The 23765-nt window shown below is 46.6% G+C and overlaps 1 protein-coding gene across 5 annotated transcripts in view; it reads left to right on the top strand.

Moving 5' to 3' along the window:
• LOC105492393 (polycystin 1 like 1, transient receptor potential channel interacting) overlaps positions 1–23765 on the top strand; it is a 183684-nt gene that overhangs the window by 140071 nt on the left and 19848 nt on the right. For 4 of the 5 annotated variants that reach the window (XM_071095166.1, XM_071095165.1, XM_071095163.1 and 1 more), the window contains 9 exons: positions 296–379; positions 1025–1197; positions 2272–2506; positions 4760–4864; positions 6230–6370; positions 11571–11705; positions 13725–13952; positions 17830–17991; positions 21804–21974. In XM_071095166.1, the coding sequence (XP_070951267.1) occupies positions 296–379; positions 1025–1197; positions 2272–2506; positions 4760–4864; positions 6230–6370; positions 11571–11705; positions 13725–13952; positions 17830–17991; positions 21804–21974 (1434 nt within the window). The remainder of the gene's footprint in view (positions 1–295; positions 380–1024; positions 1198–2271; positions 2507–4759; positions 4865–6229; positions 6371–11570; positions 11706–13724; positions 13953–17829; positions 17992–21803; positions 21975–23765) is intronic. The other variant, XM_071095164.1, reaches the window with a different exon arrangement.

Genomic DNA, 23765 nt, shown 5'->3' with positions numbered 1-23765 from the left:
TATGATGCTGGAGAAACTTTCAAAAAAAATAAAAGAGAGCATTCTCGTGTGATGCAAGTTACGGACATCATTTGAATGTTAACCCTTTTCCAGGACAAGCCTGGGGAGGTTGTTGCTGCCTTCTTAGAATGTTGGTTATATCCCTAAAATGGTGTTGGAAGGAAAGTAAAACTCTGACCTCTATGGTAGCAGGTGGAGTTACCCAGAGCATCCCCACGCCTTTTGAGCGCGGCTTGATGAGGAGGTTTGAAGTCCTCAGCACACCCAGTCCTCATGATCTTTTTCCTCCTTTCAGCCTGGAGCTCTTGGAGGAAAATGCTATCTAATAGGCAGTTCTGTAATTAAGCAACTAAAAGTTTTTCCTAGCCATTTATGCAAGGTAAGATGTTCCTTTTCCTTTTGCTCCCAAAAATAAATGGAACTAGAGAAGTCTAGGCAATATTGGGGCGGGACCCTGGCAGATCATTTGAACTTCTCGGAGAGTTCGGTGGTGATTGGAATTGGCAGTGCCGGGGCTGGGGAGAGGGCGAGCCTCGCCCTTCCTTCCTTACCCTTTATGAACCCTTTCCCAAAGCCTCTTCCTTGGCGTTCTGCTGCAGATTTATTCAATTCACTCTTTGGCCTTAGAGGCTGGCATTCTAGGCAAAACTAGGATTTTTAATCAAACAATCTAAAAATAGAATATTCACATATCCTTTTCTAATGGGGAGGGTGTGCCCTCCCCATTAGAAGGATGGGCATTTTACCTGGCATCTCATGATGGGGAAGTCTTCAAGTGCTCTAAGCCTTAGACCCATACACACCTCAGACGCCAACCTTCCATGGGTAGAACCTTGATCCTGTAGCTTGAGCTAGAGTCTGTAAACCACGAAACCGGCTGCAGAACGATCCTATGAGGAGAGAAGGGCACCATGTTGCAGGACAGAGCAGGTGTTCACAGGCGGCCAGGCCTGGAGATCCCGGATTGCAGGTGGCCTTGGGAATAGCATCTGTGTCTTCTTCTGACTGCTGGTTTGTTCTACAGCCTCCCAGGCCATTTTCAGCACCCACTGAAGACTCTATTCCTACATGTAGCCCCAAAGGTGGAGGCCCTGAGAACCCCTACCTGATAGACCCAGAGAACCAAAACAAGACCCTGAATGGTCCCCGGGGCTATGGGGCAAGGAAGGACTGTGTGCTCAGCCTGGGCAGAACAAGGTCAGTGAGATTCAAAGGGCCGGTGCTCATCCTGCCTGCTGCCGCCACTCCTGCTCGGGTGCCTGCTGGACGCGGTGCATCTGCAGCAGGTGCAGCCTCCTGACAGGCCCGCGAGGTCAGCGCACCACTGCCAGGAGCTCCAGCAAGACTTGTCATTGTTGTGAATGATAGAAGCGTCACACAGGCTCAGGCCTTCATGTGGGAGAGCACAGAGCAAACGTTCTTTCAAAAAGTGACTGCTAGAACATCTGGAGCTCATGGAATATAAGGAGCATTTGTTGCGTGCTGACCTTGTGCCAAGCTGGGTGTTTACGGTCTCATTTAATCCTCACCCAGCTCTGTGGAGTAGGCCCCGTGCTACTTTTCCCACGTCCTGAGGGTGAGGGGTGGAGGTTCAAGTGCGTAACAAGCACGACCCCATGTTGCAGCTAGGTCTGAGGTCAAGCTGCCTGCCCCATCCAGCCAGGCACACTGTTACCCACAGCCGCCCGGGGCTCCCCGAGCAGCATGCACCTCACACTGGGTTGGAGCTGTGCTGACCCAGTAGTAACACGGATGGTCTTAGACCAACGGGGAGCTCTAGACAGTTACAGTAATGTGTGCCTTTGAGTAATACTCTTTAAAAAGGAAATGATTTAATTGTTACTAAATACAAATTAGTATTTAGTAACTGCCTTCCCCCAGCTTGTCTGTTCCAAACAATGGGGTCTCTAGAAAAAAAAGAATAAATGAATATTCTAGAGTCCCTGGGGAGAGACACTGGGCATCTCTGCCTCACATGGGGTGGGGTGGGGTGGGAAATTGAGGCCTCCGTTCTCCAGGTCCCTCCTGCCTGAGGGTCCCCTGAGCTGCTGCAGGGAAGAGGGTGGGGCAAGGAGAGAGGACAGAGGGCTATTGATGAGGTCCCTTAGATACAGAGGGCCATCTGTCCTGCTCCTTGAAGCCCCAGGCACTGTGTGTCCTTGCAAAATCTTGCATGGGGTGTTCCCAGCATGGGACCTGCAGCTGGGAGCCTCAGTGGACTTCTGCGCCTTCCTCCCTGCCCCGCCTACCCCAGTGTGTGCTGCTTTACAGGCCCGAAGCCCACACAGCCCTGTCTCGACTCAGGGCCAGCACGTGGATTGACCACAGCACCAGGGCTGTGTCTGTGCACTTCACCCTCTATAACCCTCCAACCCAACTCTTCACCAGCGTGTCCCTGAGCGTGGAGATCCTCCCTACGGGGAGTCTCGTCCCCTCATCCCTGGTGGAGTCATTCAGCATCTTCCGCAGTGACTCAGCCCTGCAGTACCACCTCGTGCTTCCCCAGGTGAGCTGACCCGTCTCTTGGGCCTACTGGAGGTGCACAGGGAGATGGGGCTTCACCTGGGCTGGGCTTCTCCACCAGACAGGACTAGTTCCCTACCCATCCGCCCACCCCTCCCGTCACACTCTTTGTCACATCTTCTTCATGTGGCAGGCATCACATTAAGTGCTGGGGCACGAGACGAAGAAGACCCCCAGTGGGGAGACCAATCCTCACATGTGTGGCAAGGGCAAATATAGAGCTGTCTTGAGGTACCAAATTCATCACGGGGGAATTGGGCCTGATATTTAGATTCCCCCGGGGGTTTAGCTCAGGCTGCTATAACAGAATAGCCTACGCTGGGTGCTTTGAAAAGAGAGACATTTATGGCCAGGCGCGGTGGTTTACGCCTGTAATCTCAGCACTTTGGGAGGCCAAGGCAGGCAGATCACAAGGTCAACAGTTCAAGACCAGCCTGGCCAATATGGTGAAAACCCATCTCTACCAAAAAAATATATATATATATGAAAATTAGCCGGGCGTGGTGGCATGCGCCTGTAATCCCAGCTACTCGGGAGGCTGAGGCGGGAGAATTGCTTGAACCTGGGAGGCGGAGGTTGCAGTGAGCCGAGATCGCACCACTGTACTCTAGCCTGGGCGACAGAGCAAGACTCCATCTCAAAAAAAAAAAAAAAAAAAAAAAGACATTTATTTCCCACACTCCCAGAGGCTGGAATTCCGTGATCAAGATCCCAGCCTGGTCAAGTTCTGGCGAGGGCTCTAGTCCTGGGAGATGGCCACCTTCTCACGGTGTGCTCACAGAACCTCTTCTTTGTGGGTATACACAGGGAAAGAGAGCAAGAGAGAGCTGTCTAGGGTCTCTTTGTGTAAGGACACTAATCCTATAGGACCAGGGCCCCAGTTAACCTTGATTACTTCCTTATAGGCCCCTTCCCCACATATATCCACACCAGGAGTTAGGGCTTCCACCGGCGAATTCAAGGGAACACAAAACTTCAGTCCATAGTACCCAGGGTCTTGGTGAGATGGAATATGTCCACATATCTTCACTGAACAATCCAAAACATCAGAAGTCACCCTGAGTTATTCCTTGGGAACTTTCCTGATTTTCTGCCTGTAGCTGACTTTTCTGCTATGAAGAACTAAGTCCTGCTGACTCTTCAGGTCAAGGTTACTTTGCCTTAGGAGTGAAGAGAGGGGAGTCCCAAGAGGTTTTAGACTCTAGGGACTGTTCAGTGACCCAGTAAAGGCTGTGATTTGCGTAGAGCTCAGCTCGCGCTGGAGTGGGTGGAACGGAGGGTGGGAGCCTGGGCCACTGGTCAGAGTCTGCCTGGGGGAGACACGTGAGGCACTTACCTTAGGCATCCAATTTAAGGGGCATCGCAAATACTTGGTAATCATGGCAATCAGTATTCTGGTGCAATATTTATAAACATCAGAATTCATATTAAAACATCATATTGGACAAAATATGGCAATTGTAGACAACGGCAGGATCAGTTTTCCTGATAATTTCTTTGCTTCAGGCTCCAATAGAGAACAGCACAGCACTGCTTTTAAACACCTTGCAGCACCCAAAAGTGAACCCTGCTCTGATTATGTGTGTAGCTCCTTACAGCAGGCCAATGGGACACAAGGCACATAACTCCAACAGAGGACAGAGAAGATGCATAAAGCCATGCTGATGTGCTTCAGTTACTTGCAAATCCATAACTAAATTTGAGTTTGGGTTAGTGATTGAAGGCATGAATCAACAGGTAACTCACCAATGGAGAGAGAACCACGTAGAGAACTTTAAGAAAGTGCTTATAAGGGAGCTTTAAAAGAAGGCTTTACTTGGCTGAAAAAACTAATATATATGTATATATAGTTCGTATGTTATCTATTTCACATGTACACAGAAACTCACTCTTTTGAGTGGTGCCAAGGAAGGCCTGGAGGATCGGCATGGCGGTCGGGAGACCTAGTGGCTGTAGATGCCCGTATTCCATGCTTTCCCTGAGTGCAGAGACCATCTCGGGTTCTAACCCCTGGCATGGAGTTTCTGTGAGTGCTTGACTGGTGGAGAGGCACCAAACCACCCCAAGTGCCTACCGAAGAGCAAGTTTAGGATTAAACCTCTGCAGAACAGGAAATGGGCTTGCATCCTGGGTACTCAAAGGTGATCGGCAGGGGAGCCGCTCACAGGTTTAGACCTTCAGAAAACAATTTATCAGCATTCGTGTTGATCTTGTTTGTTTACATTCTCTCCACCAGCTGGTCTTCCTGGCGCTCAGCCTGGTCCACCTCTGTGTTCAACTCTACCATATGATGGATAAGGGCTTCCTCAGCTACTGGCGAAAACCAAGGAACTGGCTGGAGGTAGCCTCTCTTGTGTCATTTTCTTTTGAAAAATAACAATAAATTGTGTATATCTTGAAAAAATAATTTAAATAAGAAATTGATGATGCACTAGCTACTGCTAACATTATTGCAGTTTTCTCCCTCTGTAGTGTTAATCTCAAAACAGCATTTGAGATCAGGCATCATTTAGTGTTGTTACAGTCACCATCATGTACCACACGAATTTCAGCTGAGGTGGTGGTCCCGTAAGATCATATGGTGCTAAGAAATTCCTGTCACCTAATGACATCTTGATTCTGACCCTGTGTAGGCCTAGGCTAAATATGTCTGTTTGTATCTTAGTTTTTACTAAAGAAGTTTAAAAATAAAAATTAAAAAAAAAACTTTTAGGCCGGGCGCGGTGGCTCACGCCTGTAATCCCAGCACTTTGGGAGGCCGAGGCGGGCGGATCACAAGGTCAGGAGATCGAGACCACGGTGAAACCCCGTCTCTACTAAAAATACAAAAAATTAGCCGGGCGCGGTTGTGGGCGCCTGTAGTCCCAGCTACTCGGGAGGCTGAGGCAGGAGAATGGCGTGAACCCGGGAGACGGAGCTTGCAGTGAGCCGAGATCGCGCCACTGCACTCCAGCCTGGGCGACAGAGCGAGACTCCGTCTCAAAAAAAAAAAAAAAAAAAAAACAACTTTTAAACATAGAAGAAAGCTTTTGGAATTAGAATATAAGGAAAATATTTTTTGTACAGCTGTACAATGTGTTTGTGTTTTAAGCTGTGTTATTATAAAGTAAAAAGTTAAAAAATTAGTAAAAAGGGTTACAGTAGGCTAAGGTTATTTCTGAAGAAACAAAAATGTGTTTACAAATTTAGTGTAGCCTAAGTGTGCAGTGTTTTTAAAGTCTACATTAGCATACAGTAATGCTCTAGGCCTTCGCGTTCACTTACCACTCACTCACTGCCTCACCCAGAGCCATTTCTAGTCCTGCAAGTACCATTCATGGTAAGTGCTGATACAGGTGGACCATTTTTTACCTTTCGTAGTATATTTTTACTGTATCTTTTCTATGCTTAGATATATTTAGATACACCAGTACTTACCATTGTGTATGATTGCCTACAGTGTTCAGTACAGGAACACGCTGCACAGGTTTGTAGCCTGGGAACAATAGGCTGTCTCATATAGCCTAGGTGTGTGGGACTGTCTGTGTTTGTGTAAGTGCACCTTATAATGTTACCCCAAGGACAAAACCGCCCAGCGATGCATTTCTCAGAAGGCATCCCTGTTGTTAAGCAACGCATCACTGTAACTTACAATGCATGTCACATGGGGTGCCAGGTAAGCCCTTCCTCAGGAGCCATCGGAGGGCCTTTCTCTTGGATGTTGCAGCTCTCCGTGGTTGGAGTGAGCCTCACCTACTATGCAGTTTCCGGCCACCTTGCTACTCTTGCTGGAGACGTCACTGACCAGTTTCACAGAGGACTTTGCCAAGCCTTTATGGACCTCACCCTTATGACATCATGGAATCAGGTACATAGTGTGCTTAGGGCCATACAGATAGAGGCCATGCACTGTGATGCCATCCAAAAGGCAGAGGTCACACAAGCTCTAGAAGGTGCGAGATAACAGATTTGTTCCATATTGAGAGATGATGCTCTGAGCTGGCAGATGGGACTGGCCAGGACAGTCAGTGAAGGGCCTGGAGAACTTGAGACGTGCTTTGAACACTGGGGTGTGTGGATTCTGCGTGGAGCAGAACTCAAGAGCCTGGAATTTCCCCAGTGCTTCCAGGGGACCGTAAGGGGCACAGGAAGCAGGTGTTGATGCAGCGTGGAGAAAGGAGGCTAGCGCTGACTTGCTTAGACACACTATTTTCTCTCTTCGTCCTGGCGACAGTCATAAATGCAGGCAGTATTAGCCACTCTGCAAGTGAAGACACCAAGGCTCACAGAAAGCATCAGGTCCCTCAACAGAGGGAAGTCTGGTTTCAAAGTCCCTGCACCTCCTTCCCCTAGGCAGCCCTTCCTGCAGGGAATGGTTCCCCACAGGATGGGAGCTCCTACCAGGAGGAGCAGGCAAATGAGCACAGATGGGACTGGATGAGCCCCGGGGAGGGGGCCCATGAGACGGGGCAGGATCCCCCCACAACAGTATGGGACGCTGCCGTGCTGTGGTGGTGGAAGATGAGCCCACATATTCTGCTTCCTTACCCTGCTGCCCTCAGAACTAGCCCCTCCCCTACCCCCCTTGCCCTCCTTTTCCCATTTAGAGGGCGGTCAAGGCCCCAGGGCCACCCCCAGGGCTGGGTGAGTCCTATAGCGACCTAGAGAACAAGGGCCAGTTCCCCTCCAGCTTCAGGCCCCTTCTCCCCACAGTCCATCCATCTCCCCCACAACCTCCCTCTCACCCCTTGGCTCCTGTCCTCTGTGTAAGGAGAACCACGCAGGATGAGGCTCATTTCCGCTACACTTCTGCGTCCTCCACCAGTGCCCCAGTCCCTGCCTCCTTTGCAGACTCTTACTTTGTTGCAAGTAAGAGAAACTCCCTAGGCTAGAGGAAAGAAACAGGTTCTAAAGGAGCCCAAGCGGAAGATTTGGCTTTTCTCCTGAAGTAAAAGAATACATGAGTCTGATGAAACAGAACACTTGCACATGCAAAGCAAAGCAACTGTCACTCACAGATTGGCAGGGACATCAGAAGCCTGGGCTGCATGGTGAGCTGGTGCCCCCAGCTCAGGAAAGCTGACCAGGGTGGACAGAGTCCCGTCTGTGTGTGTCCCGACAGAGTCCCGTCTATGAGTGTCCCACTTGCACCAGTTCAGAGAGCCTGGAAAGTCGCCTGCCCTGAAGTTTCATAAGCTGGGGGAACATAACATGCTGTGCTAAAGTGTTAGAGGGCATCCTCTTCTCAGAGGAACATGACCAGAGCCCACGATGTTCCATGTAGTTCCTCCTTATCTCTGGATGTTGCATTCTTAGCAAATTCAACAGTTATTGTGAGAACTATAAGCAAGAAAAGGGGAAGAGGTGGCCTGGCCAAGGCCAACTAGGGACCTGTTCTGCAGGCACTTATCTGCATCTAATGAAATCTGCATTAAGCAATTATTTGGTTTACTGTCTTCCCCCACAAGGCTGGAAGCTGCAAAATAGAGAATGTATCTAGTGTGTTCACTACTGCTCACCTGGTACCAATATTAGGGCCTGATGAGGACTAACTGCTTAATTTATTGGCATCACTCTCTGGGACGGACAGCAGGCTTCCTGGTCTACCTTTTACAGTATAGCTCTGCTAGTCAACCCACTTCCTACTGTTACGTGGCTTACCCACGTAACTGTGGCCTTGCATGACCCTGGCGGCTGCAATGCCGACACACCTGGCACTGCCTAGCCTGTGCTTAAAGGCCCACAGATGGTGGCCGGCTTTCTCTCTCTCAGTGCACAGCTTACAAGAGCATCTGATTAGTCACTGATTGGCCAGCAGGTGTGGGCCTCAGGAAGGTGGGGCAGAGTGAAACACTTTGTAGGATGTTCTTTTCACCTGATGTGGCAGGAGAGGTTTTCTAGAAGCATGATTAGGGCAAACATGAATATGGTCTACATACTGACCTGGTGACCTGGAGTAAATAGCCTCCTGCTGACTTCTGGCCTTGGGAAGTGAGTTCATCCTTATATCCCTTTCTCCCCCTTGATGTCCTAGCTTTCTCATTATGTTCCCTGCCCCTGCCAGAAAAACTTACGTGGGGAGAGTCCTTCTTCCCTGGGGATCCTGTCTAGGGCAGGTGCCAATTTCCAATTCCTCAATTAGCTTCTGAGAAGAGCCTACATGTACTGAGGTTTGCTCCTGCCAGGCACTGCCTAAATTCTATATAATCACGTGTATGTTAAGCTATCCCACCATCTAATGAAACAGGACTAATATGCCACCCTTCTAGACCGAGGCTCTGAAAGGTTAAGCAGCTGGCACAAGGTCACTCACATTGACATAGGAGCTGCACTGGAATTGGCCTCTGGTCTTGGGGTCCTGGGTAGCCACATTCCTAAGCACAGAACTCTAATGCAATGGAACGGCCCTCTGAGGACATGTTCCACACTGTCCTGGCCCAGGAGTGCTCAAGGCAGGAGCCTATATCTCACACCATTCAGCTCTATTGCTATGTTGCTGTGTGTTCAGGGCCAGCTTTTGGGAAATGTGCAGTGTAGACAATGTTTGTCCTCTGAGGTGCCCTCGTGTGCCCATCTCTGTTCTGGCACCTTGGCCTCTGCCCACACTATGGCTTTCCCTCCTGATTCCACTTCTGTGGGCACCTCTTGTGCTGTTCATCAAATTATTCTCTGTAGAGACAGTTAGAGGAATTTAGCTCTGACTTCGATGTAGGCTGCATCCCAGGTGCTGGAAGAACGAGTCATCTTCAAGATAAGCACAAATGACTTTCTGATGATGGAATTTAACACCCAGAATTAAAGAGCTATGACTTGAGCATGTGAAAATGAAAATGCACAGGCTTTAGAGTCAGCAGACCTAAAACTCACTCCCAGCTCCGCTGTGACCATGTGCCATTGGGCAAGTTTCTTAACTTTCTTCAAGTCTTAATAACATAGAACTATGATACACACCTTGGGGGTTTTGCCAGGATTTGAATGTGTGTGTGTGTGTGTGTGTGTCTGTCTGTCTGTCTGTGTATTTGTACATGCATATCCAAACATATCCTTGGAACAGCTTGGCACCTAGCAGGTGTTCCATAATGAAAGTCCTAATAATGGTGAATTACTCAGGAGGCTTTATGGCATCCATCAGTCAGATGCGGGCAAGAAAGGGGCCCTTTCACTCTGTCCACAGAAGTTTAGAGCTGTGTTGTCCAATAGTCAGCACTAGCCACAGATGGCTATTGAGAACTCGAAATGGGGATAGTCCAAACTGAGATGTGCTGTGGGTGTAAAATACTCACTGGACTTCATAAACTTAGTACAAAAATTAAAAATGTGCTGGGTGCAGTGGCTCACGCCTATAATCCTAGCATTTCGGGAGGCCAAGGCGGGCAGATTGCCTGACCTCAGGAGTTCAAGACCAGCCTGGGCAGGCCGGGCACCCAGGCTCACGCCTGTAATCCCAACACTTTGGGAGGCCGAGGCAGGCGGATCATGAGGTCAGGAGATCGAGACCATCCTGGCTAACGCAGTGAGACCCCATCTCTACCAAAAATACAAAAAATTAGCCAGGCGTGGTGGTGGGCGCCTGTAGTCCCAGCTACTCGGGAGGCTGAGGCAGGAGAATGGCATGAACCCGGGAGGCGGAGCTTGCAGTGAATGGAGACCACGTCACTGCACTCCAGCCTGGGTGACAGAACGAGACTCTGTCTCAAAAAACAAACAAACAAACAAACAAAAAACCCAGCCTGGGCAACATGGTGAAATCCTGTCTCTATTAAAATACAAAAAAAATTAGCCGCTGTGGTGGCATATGCCTGTAGTCCCAGCTACTCATTAGGCTGAGACAGGAGAATTGCTTGAACTCACCAGGAGGCGGGAGGTTGCAGTGAGCTGAGATCCCGCCACTGCACTCGCACTGCAGTCTAGGTGACAGAGCGAGACTCCGTCTCAAAAAAAAAGAAAAAAAATTAAAAATGTAAGATGCCTCAATAATTTTTATGTTGGTTACATATTGACATGATGCTCTTTTATATGATTTGACATGAACTCATTTAAACAAAATATAAAATACATTTACTCTGTTTAATTGTACTTTTTAAAACGTGGCTACTAGAAAATTCCACCCATAGCTTGCATTGCATTTCTCTTGGCTGGTGCTGGCTAGAGCCCTATTCATCCCCATTCTCCTATGTGTGGCCCTGCCTGCTCTGAAGGAACCCGAGCGGTGACAGCCACTCACAGCTTCTCTAGGTTTTAGTTGTCAGAAGTCATTGTTGACTTTGTCCCAATTACTGAGGAAATAAAACAAACAGAAAACCTTGATTCATTGCCCATATAGATTTTAAACCATCCAGCTGTCATTTCTTTTCTCTTGACCTTACAATTTTGGTGAGAGCATATGAGATCATACACAGAAGTACTTTCCCCATGAGTCCCTGGTAGGGAGGGGAGAAGGGAGGAGCCTTCCTAGAGGCCTTGTGAATGTGGACGAGTCCAGGAGGCTGTTTGCCCCTGGGTCTGCCGTGCCTCCAGTTGTACTATGTTTGTCTGTTCACACTGTTTATCTGAGCCGTAGACTCTAGAGCTGTAAAAGGGGAGTACCTCCCATATTTGCGAGGATTACGTTTTTAAAAACCTACTTGGAAAGTGTTGGTGCCCTATTCTGTACATGTAACTGAGGGGAAGGAAATAAGCATGCACTAAATACTTCTCTGAGCCCCCTCCGTGGTAATGATTTTCTTATAGCCTAGTAGACTGCAGCGCAGACAGGGAGAACAGATATGGGGTGGACAGAGTCCCATCTGTGTGTGCCTGCTAGACCTGCTCCATCCTGGTGTTCAAAGAAATGGCCAGGCCAGAATTCAGAGCAGGACTTCTCAAAATGCGTTATGATTTGTATTTAGCCTTAGTTCCAACTCATTCTCCTCTGCAGACATCTGCACTTGATGTTCCTTGGAGACTCATGGGTCTATATAACATCATCAAATCCAATGAACTCTTTATGCACGGCTGACAGCTGTGAATATGTCTGCACCTTTCAGTGACTGGCAGGACACACTGACTGCTCTGTTCTTCTGTCTTAGAGGGCTCGATGGCTCCAGGGAATCCTCTTATTCCTTTTCACATTAAAATGCATCTATCTTCCTGGCATTCGAAACACAATGGCATCCTGCTCCTCCATGACGCGCCACTCGCTCCCCAGCATCTTTGTAGCAGTGGTAAGAACTCTCCCCTTTATCATGTGATTTCCCTTGTAAACCATTGATCTGTGTACTCTTGTCAGCCTTTCTCAAGGGAAAAACAAACTGCTCTCAAGGTAAACACCGTCTAGAATTCCAGTCTTCTAACGCCTTACAGTTTTAGATAACTGATATCAATAGTTATATAGTAAGTTACGGTCATGACAACAATGATCGTGACTTATAAAACACTTGCTCTGTACTATACCTTACAACAGCATGTCATTATGACTAATATAAGTAGTTATTAACACCTACTGAGCTTTCGCTAAGTACCAGGAATGGCACTTTGGGCCTTTCATAGATTACTTCATTTAACTATCATAACCAAGATATCTATGGGCAGGCACGGTTCTTCTTAGAAGGTTCTCAGGTTTGCCTGGCTCAAACCCCAGGGCACAGCCAAGTCTTCATCCAGGGCTGGCCCTGAAGTCTGGTCTGGAGGGTGAAGCCCCACATCAACAGGTCTGGAGTACAGCTTGGAGCCCTGATGAAGTTCCTGGAGCGCTGTTGATTCCGATCTGGTCACAGCAGGGAAAGAGCTTTGCTCCAACCTGACAGGCCCTAGTACAGCACAGAATTGCAATCAGGGCCAAGGGAGAGTCTTGGCCAAGTGCCCTGAGTTAGGAGGCTCTGACTGTCAGCATCCAGGCCACACAGGACACCGAGCCCAGGTCTCCTGCTCCAGGGAAGGGGTTCCCCAAACCTTATTCGCCTTGCAGTGGAGGAACACTCTCAGCAAACCAGCGCAGAGAGAACAAACCTGAGAGTCAGAGAGAGTGGCATTTGAACCCGGCTGTCCCACGCCCTAACTCACTGTTGTGAGCACCGACCAGTTGCCCAACCTCTGCCTCCAGAAGAAGCATTAACAATGTTTGCCCTGAAGGTTATTGCTGGCCTTTGAGATTATATGCGTGTAGAATTTACGGAGCGATTGAACTAGTCATTATTGAGACCATTTACCAACATGCAAAAATGCTTTTATGTAAGGAAACAAAAGCCCAGAATATAAATAATTTATGTCCAAATTAAGTAGCAGAATTCTAACTGCAGCAAGTATAGATGCATAGGCATCAAGAGGAGACCGGGAGACCACACAGCTCAGTTTGTCCAGTTGTAGACTCATAGGTTGTGCTGTCTTTCTTCTGAGTTCCACTGATGTCTGATTTCACTTGTGGAGTAAGTAATACTAAAATGAGTCCCAGTGCATTCATAGGGGAGTCTTTGGGTACCTGTCCAGGGTTACACATGAATCCGGCAAGGACCCACACAGAACGCAGCCTGTGACTATAGCTGCAGCTGGGTAGGGCCTCTCTGCAGGCCCGTCCGCAGTCTACACACACAGTCCCGTGTGGACCTATGGGACAACCGCCTGATGGTCTGACATCCAGGCTGAGAAAATACTTGTCAGCACCAGAGCTGGTTGGAACAGATGGAGTGAGAAGCATAAACAATACCAATGACACAACCACTTAGATCCCAGGCCAAGTTCCCAGTCTGTTAGAACAACCAGGACCATGAAACTTAACCTGAACCAAATTTACATCAAAATCGGAAAGCTCTCCTGATGCTTCCTAAGGGGTTTAGTTTACTAAGCTCTGGCCAGGTGCAGGGGACATAAAGATGATGAGGGAGCTGCCTCCTCGTGGCAACCATGGCCTCCTAAGGGGCCCAAAGGCCAGGGGAGCAGGCTGCTTGTCACCACAGGAGAGGAGGCAGCTGAGGAGAGGAGAGTGGCACTGGCAGGAAGAGCCCTTGAAAGGGAGGAGGAGGACCAGCCACAGTGTGGGGGGCTGGTGGGGTAGGAGGAGGGAGGCCTGGGAGAGGGGTGAGAGGGCGACACCACCTTTTGGGTTCAAAACCAGGGATGACGTGGTTGATCCACACTCCCAAAACTGCCCTTCCAAGTTCGTCTCTATTTTCAACATTTGGAAGTTGAGTCTTCCACTCCTAAGAAGAGGTGATGAGGTCAGTGCTCTCTGGCTTTTCTTTCTGCAGCTGGCGGGGGCCCTGATGCTGGCTGCCCTCTCCCACCTGCGCCGATTTCTGCTCACTATGTGGGCTCTACCACCTGGTACCTTCACAGACGCCTTCCCCGGGCTGCTATTTCATTTTCCCAGAAGCCAAAAAGACTCCCTCCTTGGCCTTTCCAAGTCTGACCAGCGGGCCATGGCTTGTTACCTTGGCATCCTTTTAACAGTCTCTGCCACATTATGTTTTGGAATGGTAAGTAAACACGTCCCCAACTTTCAAGTCATGGTTTGTAAAAGTTTCGTTTGCTGTTGGAGTGACACTCTGGTCCACGTGGACAGGGCCAGGCAACACAGGCCAGATCTCATGGTAATGAATCCCTGCCGCCCAGCTCACCTGCCCTGGGAGGTCAGGTCAGTCAAACACAGTTGGTTTGACTCTCCCTTACTCTAGAACAGTCCAGCACGACAGCAGCCACCCCAGGGTGCCACCTCCTCCAGGAAGCTTCCCTGGCCCCCTTCACCCTGCACTGAATCACATCATTTCTTGCTTTGAACTTCATCTGCAATCTCACACTGCCTCAGGGGTATCTGTTGCCTTTTCTCAGTCTTTCCATCTTATCAGAGTTGCACTCCCATCAGCCACCCTCCACTGGACGTGTTCTCCAGGCTAGGGGCCGAAGGAGGAACGGCTCCCTGTTTCACGCCCTCCTAGTGATCTGCCACTGGCAAATCTAGTCATGTCATACATGGCTTAAACTCCTTCAATGGAAGAAGAGATTCTTCTTCCACACAGGGTCAGTGTGGTGTTCCCTCCAGAAGCTCTGCCAGCACCGATCCTCCCCTGGAGCCCCGAAGGCTCTGAGCATGCCTCCTCATTGCACCCATTGTCCTGTGCTGTTGGTTTTGGTCTCCTTTTGAACTGTAGCCACATTCCTAGCAGGCATATTGGTGTGCCTGCCTTTTAGAGTAGTAGTTTCTGACACATTGTAGAGCCCACTACAAGTGCAGTAAATTGAATATTCAAGCTTTGTAAGTGGATAAAAATTCTCTACAATCCTTAAAAGTCTACCGGTACTCTAGTTTAGTAGCTAGAGGGAAACTAAAAGTGATTGTTCATGTTCACACCTTGACAACACTCAGGCCCAAGCCCTTTGCTTTTATCAGTGATCCTAGCTCCCCACTCTTGCTCATCCATGAATGCATAAATCCATTGATCACCCATCCACCCACCTGCTCACCAAACTAGTTACCTGTCCACCCATCCATCCACCATCCATCATTTGTTCATTCACTCACTCATTCAACAAAAATCTAAAGAATGCCCATTATATTTAGGCAATGGCGAAACAAAGATAATAACTAGTTCCTGCCTTAGGGAGCTCACAGTCCAGAGGGGAAGACTGGCATATACAAACAATTATGGCGATTTTTATATTTTGAATACCGTTTTTAAATTGGATATGTGATTTATAAATATGTAGCTTCTCCTTTTATTCTCTTAACAGCATCTCTATGGAGCAGAAGTTGTAAATTTTGATAAAGGCCAGTTTTTCAATGTTTTCTTTCATGGATTTTGCTGTTGGTGCCCTGGCTCAAATGAATTGCCAAACCCAAGGTCACATATATTTTCTCCTATTATTTTCTTCTATAATTTTTTTCTTTTTGAGACAGAGTCTCACCTGTCATCCAGGCTGGAGTGCAGTGGCGTGATCTCAGATCACTGCAACCTCTGCTTCCCAGGTTCAAGTGATTCTCCTACCTCGGCCTCCTGAGTAGCTGGGATTACAGGCGTGTGCCACCACGCACGGCTAGTTTTGTATTTTTAGTAGAGACAGGGTGGTCAGGCTGGTCTCGAACTCCCGACCTCATGATCCTCCAGCCTCGGCCTCCCAAAATGCTGGGATTACAGACTGAGCCACGGCACCTGGCCTTTCTTCTAGAATTTTTATTGTTTTATGTTTTACATTTAGGTTAATCATGTGTTTTGAGCTAATTTTAATGTAAGATGTGAGGTATGGAACAGAGTTCCTGTTTTTTATAAATGAATATCCAGTTATTCCAGCACAATTTTTTTACAGAATATTTACTCCATTGAATTGCAGAATCTAACTTTGAAGACTGAGATGATCAACGCAATGTGCATGCCTGTATGTGAAGTCTGTGTCTCAGTTTCGGTGTCTCCAGGTGAGCCATTCTGAGCTGTGGGTGAGCCTCAGGAGAGAGGCCTGTGCCTGTGCCTGGGAAACCAGAAAGGGTCTTGGGTTCAGCAACCTGTTGTGCCCTCAGCGTGTGCTCTATAAGCCTCCAGGTGCTTTTTTGTCAAAAAGCAATCAACTGTGTGTATCTATATCTGGGTTCTCTGTTCTACTCCATTGATCTTTCCTTTAGCCAGTCCCACGAGGTCTTGATCACACTGTGGCAAATCTTAAAGTAGCATGGATGAGTCCTCCAGCTTTATTCTGTTTTGGTTGTAGCTATTCTAGCTCTTCTGCCTTTCAATGTAAGTTTTAGAATCACCTTGTTAGTATCTCTTTTAAAAATCACGTTGGTGTTTTGATTGCACTTACTGTGGAAGTATAAATCAAATTTGGGGGGAATTGTCATCCTAATAATATTACGTTTTTTCAATCCTAGAATTCTGTATTTCTCTCCATTTATTTAGGTAGCCTTTGATTTTTTTCTCATCACTGTTTTATAGTTCTCAGCATACAGATCCTACACAATTATAGGCAATTTTAAAGCCTAACTAGAAGTGTCCTCAAATAGCAAGAAACTTAGATCAGAGACTCATTTATTCTTCCTAAGGAGACCAGGAAATCTTCACACAGCAGGAGAGGGAGCCTTGATAAGGAGTTCCACTCATGGTGACAACTGCTGAGAGCAGCATTTTAGACAGGGGGCATGCAGGAAGGGCCATGCTGGAGTTCTAGGTCAAGTGGAAAATGTGCTGAAAAGGATGGTTAGAAGCAGGAATGAAGGGCCTTGAATATCATGCTTAGGCACCTGGATGCTATCTTCTGAGACAGGCAGGCAATATTGCATTGAGGTCTCTGGGTGCAAGAGTCAGGCCTTGCTATCCCCCGTGGCTGTTTTGCTGGTAAAGCCGGGAGGCTTCAGACTTACACACCAGTGGCCTACCCTTTCAGGCTCCTGAGCATCTTTGCAGAGTTCTGAAACTTTGTGAGGGGTTCGAGAGATTTGGGGACCAATCAAGAACACACATATGACCACAAGAGATGATAACACACACAAGCTTTATTTGGGTAATGTTTTGAAGTGTTTCCATGTGGGGGAACTCCCTCATGCTATGAAACAGTCCACAGGTTTACAGTGTAGGGGCCAAGAACAATCCATAAAGGAGGAAGAACAAGGGAGATCTCAGGGGAGAGGGGCAGCAGAGAGGGAGTTTACCCCTTAGAGGATGCTGCTTGGCAGCATGGAGGGGAGGCTCTGGGTCAGAAAGCTCCTGAGGCCAGTGGCGGCTTGAGGCCTTATAACCTTATCAGTGGGTAACTGCTGTCCCCTGAGGTTTTGCAGGGTGTGTAAAGCTGACAGGCTGTACGTGGCTAAAAAATTGTTTGGGTTATTTTTAAAATAATTGGATGTGTAAAAATTCGAATTTGGTGACAGCAGGCTTTTGAGCTAACAGCTTACAGTCTGCAGTGAAGACATAAAACACCTGGAGGCTTATAGAGCACACGCTGAGGGCACAACAGGTTGCTGAACCCAAGACCCTTTCTGGTTTCCCAGGCACAGGCACAGGCCTCTCCCCTGAGGCTCACCCACAGCTCAGAATGGCTCACCAGGGGACACCGAAACTGAGACACAGACTTTACATACAGGCATGTACATTGCGTTGATAATCTCAGTCTTCAAAGTTAGATTCTGAAAACAACCTTTATAATACAATGAATTTCCATTGCTGAGATCATCTTACTGCCATTTAGTTCAATTCAGGAGAGGTATTTTCCTGATTTTGCTTTTTTTTAACCAACAAATCACTATTTTACCAAAAGGTCATAAAGTAGCATCATCAGATATAATCTTCATTGTATAGATTATCACATTAACGAGGCTCTTTATTTAGGTTGCTAACATGAAATTTGTCTTTATTTTTTTCTTTTTCCTAGCTTAGAGGTTTTCTCATGACTTTACCCCGAAAAAGAAAATATTTTCAAAGTAAATCTCTTGTGAGACTTAAAGATGTCACTGCTTATATGTGGGAAAAGACCCTCACCTTTCTGAGACTGGAAACACCAAAGCTGGAAGAGGCTGAGATGGTTGAGTATCATGTAAGCTGTGGGATCTTGGATTACTGAGTATGATAGCACACACTCAAGATGATGGTTTCATTGCAGAACTTTGCTGTCAGTTATCAAAGCATGAGTATGTTTCCATGCCAAATCTCATTGCAAAGCCACAGAATTAGTCTCAATCATAGTGCAACTCATGGAATTTTCCCTTGCAATTCTAAAACACTTTACAGATTACCAAGCACATTCTCCTGCATTAACTCACTATAGCCTTATAATGACCTGTACAGTTGGAAAGACAGAGTTTATGGTCTTCCCCAGGACACAAACATGCTGTATTCTGTCCCCTGAGTTAGTCATTTGCTTTTGGTGCCTACTATCAAACCCAAACTCCTATCCAAACCATGGAGCCTTAGGTGCATTGTTTGAGTCGGTCACCCCAGACATGAATGTAAACAAATCAAACCAGGTGTTTGTACACTGAATACTCACTTTCTTCCATGGCTGATGTATTAGTTCGTTTTCACACTTCTGATAAAGACATACCCCAAACTGGGAACAAAAAGAAGTTTAATTGGACTTACAGTTCCACAGGACTCGGGAGGCCTGAGATTCATGGTGGGAGGTGAAAGGCGGCGGCAGAAGAAAAATGATCAAGATGCAAAAGTGGGAACCCACTATAAACCATCAGATCTTGTGAGACTTATTCACTATCACGAGAATAGCATGAGAAAGACCAGCCCCTATGATTCAATTACCTCCCACTAGGTCCCTCCCACAACATGCGGGAATTCTGGGAGATACAATTCAAGTTGAGATTTGAATCAGGACACAGCCAAACAATATCATTCTGCCCCTGGCCCCTCCAAATCTCATGTCCTCACATTTCAAAACCAATTAATGCCTTCCCAACAGTACCCCAAAGTCTTAACTCATTTTAGCATTAACCCAAAAGTACACAGTCCAAAGTGTCATCTGAAACAAGGCAAGTCCCTTCTGCCTATGAGCCTGTAAAATCAAAACAAGCTGGTTACTTCCTAGATACAATGTGGGTACAGGTATTGGTTAAATACAACTGTTCCAAATGGGAGAAATTGACCAAAACAAAGGGATTACAGGCCCCATACAAGTCCAAAATCCAACAGGTCAATCAAATTTTAAAGCTCCAAAATGATCTCCTTTGGTTCCAGGGCTCACATGCAGGTCATGCTGATGCAAGAGGTGGGTTCCCATGGTCTTGGGCAGCTCTGCCCCTGTAGCTTTGCAGGGTACAGCCTCCCTCCCGGCTGCTTTCATGGGCTGGCATTGAGTGTCTGTGGCTTTTCCAGGTGCACAGTGCAAGCTGTCAGAGGATCTACCATTCTGGGGTCTGGAAGATGGTGGCCCTCTTCTCACAGCTCCACTAGGTCCCTTCCACACTGCCCTAGCAGATGTTCTCCATGAGGGCCCCACCCCTGCAGAAAACTTTTGCCTGGGCATCCAGGCATTTCCACACATCTTCTGAAATCCAGGCTGAGGTTCCCAAACCTCAATTCGTGACTTCTGTGCATCCACAGGCTCAACACCACTTAGAAGCTGCCAAGGCTTGGGGCTTCCACCCTCTGAAGCCACAGCCCAAGTTGTGCATTGGCCCCTTTCAGCCATGGCTGGAGCAGCTGGGACACAGGGTACCAAGTCTCTAGGCTGCATACAGCACGGGGAACCTGGGCCCAACCCACAAAACCACTTTTTCCTCCTTGGCTTCCAGGCCTGTGATGGGAGGGGCTGCTATGAGGGTCTCTGACATGGCTTGGAGACATTTTCCCCATGGTCTTGGGGATTAACATTAGGCTCCTTGCTACTTATGCAGATTTCTGCAGCTGGCTTGAACTTCTCCCCAGAAAATGAGTTTTTCTTTTCCACTGCATTGTCAGGCTGCAAATTTTTTTAACTTTTATGCTCCATTTCCCTTTTAAAATGGAATGCTTTTAACAGCACCCAAGTCACCTCTTGAATGCTTTGCTGCTTAGAAATTTCTTCTGCCAGATCCCTAAATCATCTCTCTCAAGTTCAAAGTTCCACAAAACTCTAGGGAAGGGGTAAAATGCCACCAGTCTCTGCTAAAACATAACAAGAGTCACCTTTGCTCCAGTTCCCAACAAGTTCCTCATCTCCATCTGAGACCACCTCAGCCTGGACTTTTTTGCTCATATCACTATCAGCATTTTTGTCAAAGCCATTCAACAAGTCTCTAGGAGGTTCCAAACTTTCCCACATTTTCCTGTCTTCTTCTGAGCCCTCCAAACTGTTCCAACCTCTGCCTGTCATCAAGTTCCAAAGTCGCTTCCACATTTTTGGGTATCTTTTCAGCAACACCCCACTCTACTGGTACCAATTTACTGTATTAGTGTATTAGTTCATTTTCAAGCTGCTGATAAAGACATACCCAAAACTGGGGACAAAAAGAGGTTTTTTGTTTCTTTTTTTTTTGAGATGGAGTCTTGCTTTGTCGCCCAGGCTGGAGTGCAGTGGCATGATCTTGGCTCACTGCCAGCTCCAAGGTTCACACCATTCTCCCACCTCAACCTCCCGAGTAACTGGGACTACAGGTGCCCGCCACCACACCCAGCTAATTCTTTTGTATTTTTAGTAGAGACGGGGTTTTACCGTGTTAGCCAGGATGGTCTCGATCTCCTGACCTCATGATCCACCCATCTCAGACCACCAAAGTACTGGGATTACAGGCATAAGCCACAGCGCCCAGCCCCCAAAAAGAGGTTTAATTGGACTTACAGTTCCACATGGCTGGGGAGGACTCAGAATCATGGTGAAAGGTGAAAGGCACATCTTACATGGCAGCGGCAAGAGAAAAATGAGAAAGATGAAAAAGCAGAAACACCTGATAAACCATCAGATCTCGTGAGACTTATTCACTATCACAAGAATAGCACGGGAAAGACCAGCTCCCATGATTCAATTACCTCCCCCTAGGTCCCTCCCACAACACATAGGAATTCTGGGAGATACAATTCAAGTTGAGATTTGAATGGAGACACAGCCAAACCATATCGGTTGATATTTAAGCATCATCCAGTGAGGTTCTGAAGGTGGTTATATATAATCATGGTATTGGCCGGGCACGGTGGCTCACGCCTGTAATCCCAGCATTTTGGGAGGCCAAGACGGGTGGATCATGAGGTCAGGAGATCAAGACCATCCTGGCTAACACGGTGAAACCCCATCTCTACTAAAAATACAAAAAAAAAAATTAGCTAGGTGTGTTGGCAGGTGCCTGTAGTCCCAGCTGCTCGGGAGGCTGAGGCAAGAGAATGGCATGAACCCGGGTGGCAAAGCTTGCAGTGAGCTGAGATTGTGCCACTGCACTCCAGCCTGGGTGACAGAGTGAGACTCTGTCTCAAAAAAAAAAAAAAAAGAAAAAAAATCACGGTACTGTACATTTTGATAGGGCTTTACTCTCTGTCATGTGCTTCCCCATTCATTATTGCCTTATTTTTTTTAACAGTGTTCAATAAAGACTTATTAGTTGAAGGGATGAAAGAATGACCTCATTTTCCCATAGTAGCACTATGCATTATTGCCTTTAAATCCATTCAATAATTTTTTATGTAGGCATTATTAACTGTAGCATTTACATGCATATATGTATATGTACAGTATTATCGAAGCACTGAGATATAGAGACACAAGAGCACGTCTAGCACCCAGGTCTTCTAACTGCAGGCAGGGTCAGTATGTTTCCTAACATAGCCCAATATTGTCTACAGATAGTACCCCAAATGCTTCGCATAATGAGGGAAGAGGGATAATGAGATTCTTGAATGCATTTACTAATCTAACTTTCTTCCCTTCAGAATTACTACTTGGATGAATTTGCAAATCTGTTAGATGAACTTCTGATGAAGATTAATGGTTTGTCCGACAGCCTACAACTCCCTCTTCTGGAAAACATATCCAACAGCACAGGGGAGGCAAGGGCAGAAGAGAGTCCCTTGGTGGACATTTCTAGTAAACAAGCTACTGAGGTAAGACCATGCAAAATTATTTATGTCAATTTTCTTTATAGCAATTTAAGTTCTAAAGGAGTTTTGGAATACTTGTTTTTCCAAATTATAAGGTCAATTTGCATAAATATTCTCTAGGGATCATACTGCTGATAAGATATGCTCTGGCCAAAACTAAAGAACCACTTAATAAAGTGCATGATGTGACTTCCAGTTTAAAATGGTAGCATAAGTATCTACCTGCCCCTTATTTCTGATTACAACTGAAATCAGCAAGGAGATTGAGAAACAGAAATGGAAACTGGATCTTCCCAGAAATGAAAAAACAGAAACCTGCCCCAGAATATAACCAGTGATCCCAACAATGGATGCCAAGAACAGTAAAAATTAAATCAAAAGGAGATAGGATGCTACTATTTCCTTTTTTTTTTTTTTTTTTTTTTTTTTTGAGACGGAGTCTAGCTCTGTTGCCCAGGCTGGAGTGCAGTGGCCGGATCTCAGCTCACTACAAGCTCCGCCTCCCAGGTTTACGCCATTCTCCTGCCTCAGCCTCCCAAGTAGCTGGGACTACAGTCGCCCGCCACCTGGCCCGGCTAGTTTTTTGTATTTTTTAGTAGAGACGGGGTTTCACCGTGTTAGCCAGGATGGTCTTGATCTCCTGACCTCATGATCCACCTGTCTCGGCCTCCCAAAATGCTGGGATTACAGGCTTGAGCCACCGCGCCCGGCCCAGATGCTACTATTTCCAAGAGCACACAGAATTCTCCAAGTCAGACAGTGTGTCTGGAGGAACCAACAAAAGACCCCTGGTTTGGAAGAAAAGATTATAGCGCACAAAAGAGTTTTAGGAATCTCCCTGAACCCCAGTGCCACAGAGTTCCTGGGACATAGGACTGAAGGACAAAACATGCAGGAAGCCATCTTTGTAGGAAGCTGTGTGTTGATGCGGCTGCCTAGAGGAGGAACTATTGGTGATTCACAGACCTAGAGTCACACTACTTTCAAACTATAAAAAAATCAACACAAAGAGACATACCACGTGCCAGGTACATAGTGAAAAAGAAAAATGATTGCTGTGCCCTGTCGATAAATAGCTTGCAGTGGTAACTTCCCTGAGATCCAGAGAGATACTCTGCTGGCCCATAGCAGTCATGTTCACATGGCTGAGTGGCAATGAAGGAGCTCTCTGAAGGCAGAGGAGAACATGAATTACCTGCTACAAGCTGGCTGCCCCAGCCCTTCTCTGGCCCTAATTCACAACAACCCAGGGAATAACACCTTTATGAAAAGATGAACTTCCACATGTAGAGAGGAGTAATAATAATAAAAGTATATAATAATATATATATAATTTATATAATTTATATAATAATATATATAAAAGTAATAATAATAATAAATAATTATTTAATTATTGGATCTATGCAAATCTGCTTCAGGAAAAAGCAGTATGTACAAATGACCAAAAGTGAAGATGAAGTGTCACTTTGAAAACATTTGCCATCAACAGATAAAAATTGTAACCGAGATGTTCTCCACACAAAAGGTAAATTAATGGAAAAAAAAAATGTTTCTTTGAAATGACAGTTTGAAGTCAAGATGAAAGAATACTAAGATGAAATAAAAAGACAATGAATTAACAGAGTTGAGGAAAGAAATGGAAAATAAAATAAAGCAAATGGATTCACAGAAAAGAGAATAAACTATGTGGATGACATATTTGAGAAAATTCTGGGAAAAAAAAAAAGTTAAAATTGATTTTAGGAAAATTAATACACATGGAAATCAGACCCAGAAGACTGTGCATAAGAC

This window comes from Macaca nemestrina, chromosome 4, assembly GCF_043159975.1.
Source record: "Macaca nemestrina isolate mMacNem1 chromosome 4, mMacNem.hap1, whole genome shotgun sequence".
Classification (NCBI taxonomy): domain Eukaryota; kingdom Metazoa; phylum Chordata; class Mammalia; order Primates; family Cercopithecidae; genus Macaca; species Macaca nemestrina.
The sequence above is the reverse complement of the archived record's forward strand: the minus strand, read 5'-3'. Positions and strand labels throughout refer to the sequence as shown.